Source organism: Schistosoma mansoni, chromosome 1 (assembly GCF_000237925.1).
Source record: "Schistosoma mansoni strain Puerto Rico chromosome 1, complete genome".
NCBI lineage: Eukaryota > Metazoa > Platyhelminthes > Trematoda > Strigeidida > Schistosomatidae > Schistosoma > Schistosoma mansoni.
This window is the reverse complement of record NC_031495.1, coordinates 57,474,293-57,476,744: the sequence shown is the minus strand read 5'-3', so window position 1 is coordinate 57,476,744 and position 2,452 is coordinate 57,474,293. Positions and strand designations below refer to the sequence as shown.

At 27.6% G+C, this 2,452-nt stretch overlaps 1 protein-coding gene across 1 annotated transcript; it reads right to left on the bottom strand.

Moving 5' to 3' along the window:
- Positions 1-268: 268 nt before the first annotated feature.
- On the bottom strand, positions 269-421 carry Smp_200090 (uncharacterized protein; the record flags this gene model as incomplete). Its single annotated transcript, XM_018794978.1, has 1 exon — positions 269-421. One exon carries the CDS (start codon positions 419-421, stop codon positions 269-271), a length of 153 nt encoding a protein of 50 aa, XP_018649336.1.
- Between the last annotated feature and the right edge of the window lie 2,031 nt (positions 422-2,452).

Here is a 2,452-nt window from a genome sequence, read left to right as displayed (position 1 = left end):
GTATTATAATGTCTTCGAAAGTAAACAACCGATATTAATCATTCGTATGTGAATTCAGATATAATGACGTAATCTGATTACATGTAACTGTATAGATCTACATACATAGAGTTTATCATCATCATCTTAAATGACAAAAATGGTTATCAACTTCAATGTATCAATGTAAATCCAAGAAACAAATCCAAGAAACAGAACGAAAAGGAATGGTAGAATCCAAAATGAAAAGCTGATAATTGATCAATTCATTTTTTTATCTTCCTCTTGACTAATTTAAAAATGTAAGGCAATGACAAACATACTTTCTTGTGTTATGTAATGCTAAATTGCTTTCTTTTTTTTCTTGTGCACTTGTATATTTATGCATATTCTCATGTATATAGATATATATGTAATCATTAGAAAAAAATTGTGTAATCATCTTCGATAACTGAAAAAAAGAAGGAAAAAGAATCAATCTCCATAACAGCCCTTTACACGCTGTGATTGCTTCACTGTGATCTCCTCTTTAGAAAAATAAAAGCTAAAGAGGATTGTATTTAAACAGATACTGTAAATATACTTATTTAATCATGAACAATCTTAATCATCTTACTGTTTTTACACTACAATCAGTAGTTATTTAAAAAGTATCCAGTAATCATAATTAACTTCTCATCTTCTTTTCTCTTTTTTTTCCTCAATGTTCATCATATTCCCAGTAAAACTGTTCCAGTTCATGAATTGGATTCCTTTTCTTCTTTTTTCTTTAACCAGTCTTGGTGATCATATACAATAATAATACTTGGTTAACTTTTTATTATTCATACATCATATTGATCCTTATTATTGTTATGAAGTGTTTAAATGTTGATTGCTCCATGTTGTGTATTGTTATATATTCAATTTTATAAAATTTTATATTTTTAATTTTTCCATAATTTATACTACTTATAATGAACATCGCTACTGATTATTATTTATCAGGTAGTATCTGTCATTGTTTATTAATTTTTTTTAAATTAAATTTTTATTATTCCTCATGAGTCTGTATACATTTGGATGTTTCAATGAGAAAAGAAATGTTCACATAGCTTGATTTCATCTTAATGATAATCACGTAATTATTATCGTCATATTAAGCCGTTTGAAGAAAATTTCTATTATGAACTTTGGTCTCTAGGGTTATTATTGAACTTAACTTTGACTGTTTAGCGATTGAATACTATTGCAAAGTGGATTGTAAGTACCGTTATTTGAATCTGTTTGAGATTGTGCATAGATACCATTGAGAAATATAAGATTATTTGTTGAATCTCCCGTAATTGCAAGTGGTTTTTTTTATAGCTAATCATATCTAGGTAAAAATCCTCTTTTAATCAACAAAAAATTAAGAATTCACTTGAGTATTCAAAAATTATACTCTCACTTATGGCTATGGATCAATTTTGGAAGCGGAGTGTAGGATTTAATCAAGTTTAAAGCTTTTAGTGTACATAAATTTGGTGTCGTCATTTTCTTTCAAGTATATCTATTTAAGTTGATAGGAAATTCTAAACGATAATTCAAATACATTTGCATTATCCCAGTTGATCAAGTGTCCTGAGATTGAGCAGTTGACCGATTCGGATTCTCAGGCAAACTGAAAGATATCAACAAGAAAATCGAATCATTTATAAACATTCTGTTTGTAATCGATGTTAGTAATTTACAACAATATGCAAGGTAGTGGAAATCTAGTTAGAAGAAAAATATATAGATCAACTGATATATATATATATATATATATATATATATATCAAATAATCAATAAAGAAAACCAATCGGAAAAGTCAGAGCAAAACAGTTCTGTGTATGATGTAAAACGTTTTAGGAAGGCTTGGCATATACATGTAATTGGTCATAAAACTAGAGGATATATAAACTGGAAAACAGACACTGATGTCAATGAAAAATCAGTTGCGATTTATAACGATTTCCCTCAAATCCTGACATCCTTCTACATGTCTGTTCAACTACCTAATTTTACCAATTTATAACTATATATGTGCATTCGAAACGTCATAATAACGTAATGTATATAGCTGTGCACAAATGTATACAATTGTTGTATGATTGACTTTGAATCAACGTTTTTCTAACATTCTGCAACATAAGTGTGTCGCATGTTGTATTGCGTCATAATTTTTTTAGTTGGTTGCATTATACTTAACTTATATAACACAGAATTATCTAAAATTAGAAGTTAGATGATGATATTCGAAAGTATCGATAGTTATTATAACAAGAATTAACTAGAAATTAGGAATTAACAAGATAATGGATAATATCATTATACAACAATAGTTCTTAGCATGGACTAAGATAAATTTGTAGACCATTAAAAATCAAGTAAAATCACTTAACTGCCTTGTTTTATACTTAGTTATCAATTCATGATCCAATCAATTTATCATTAAATCAGGTACTCAGT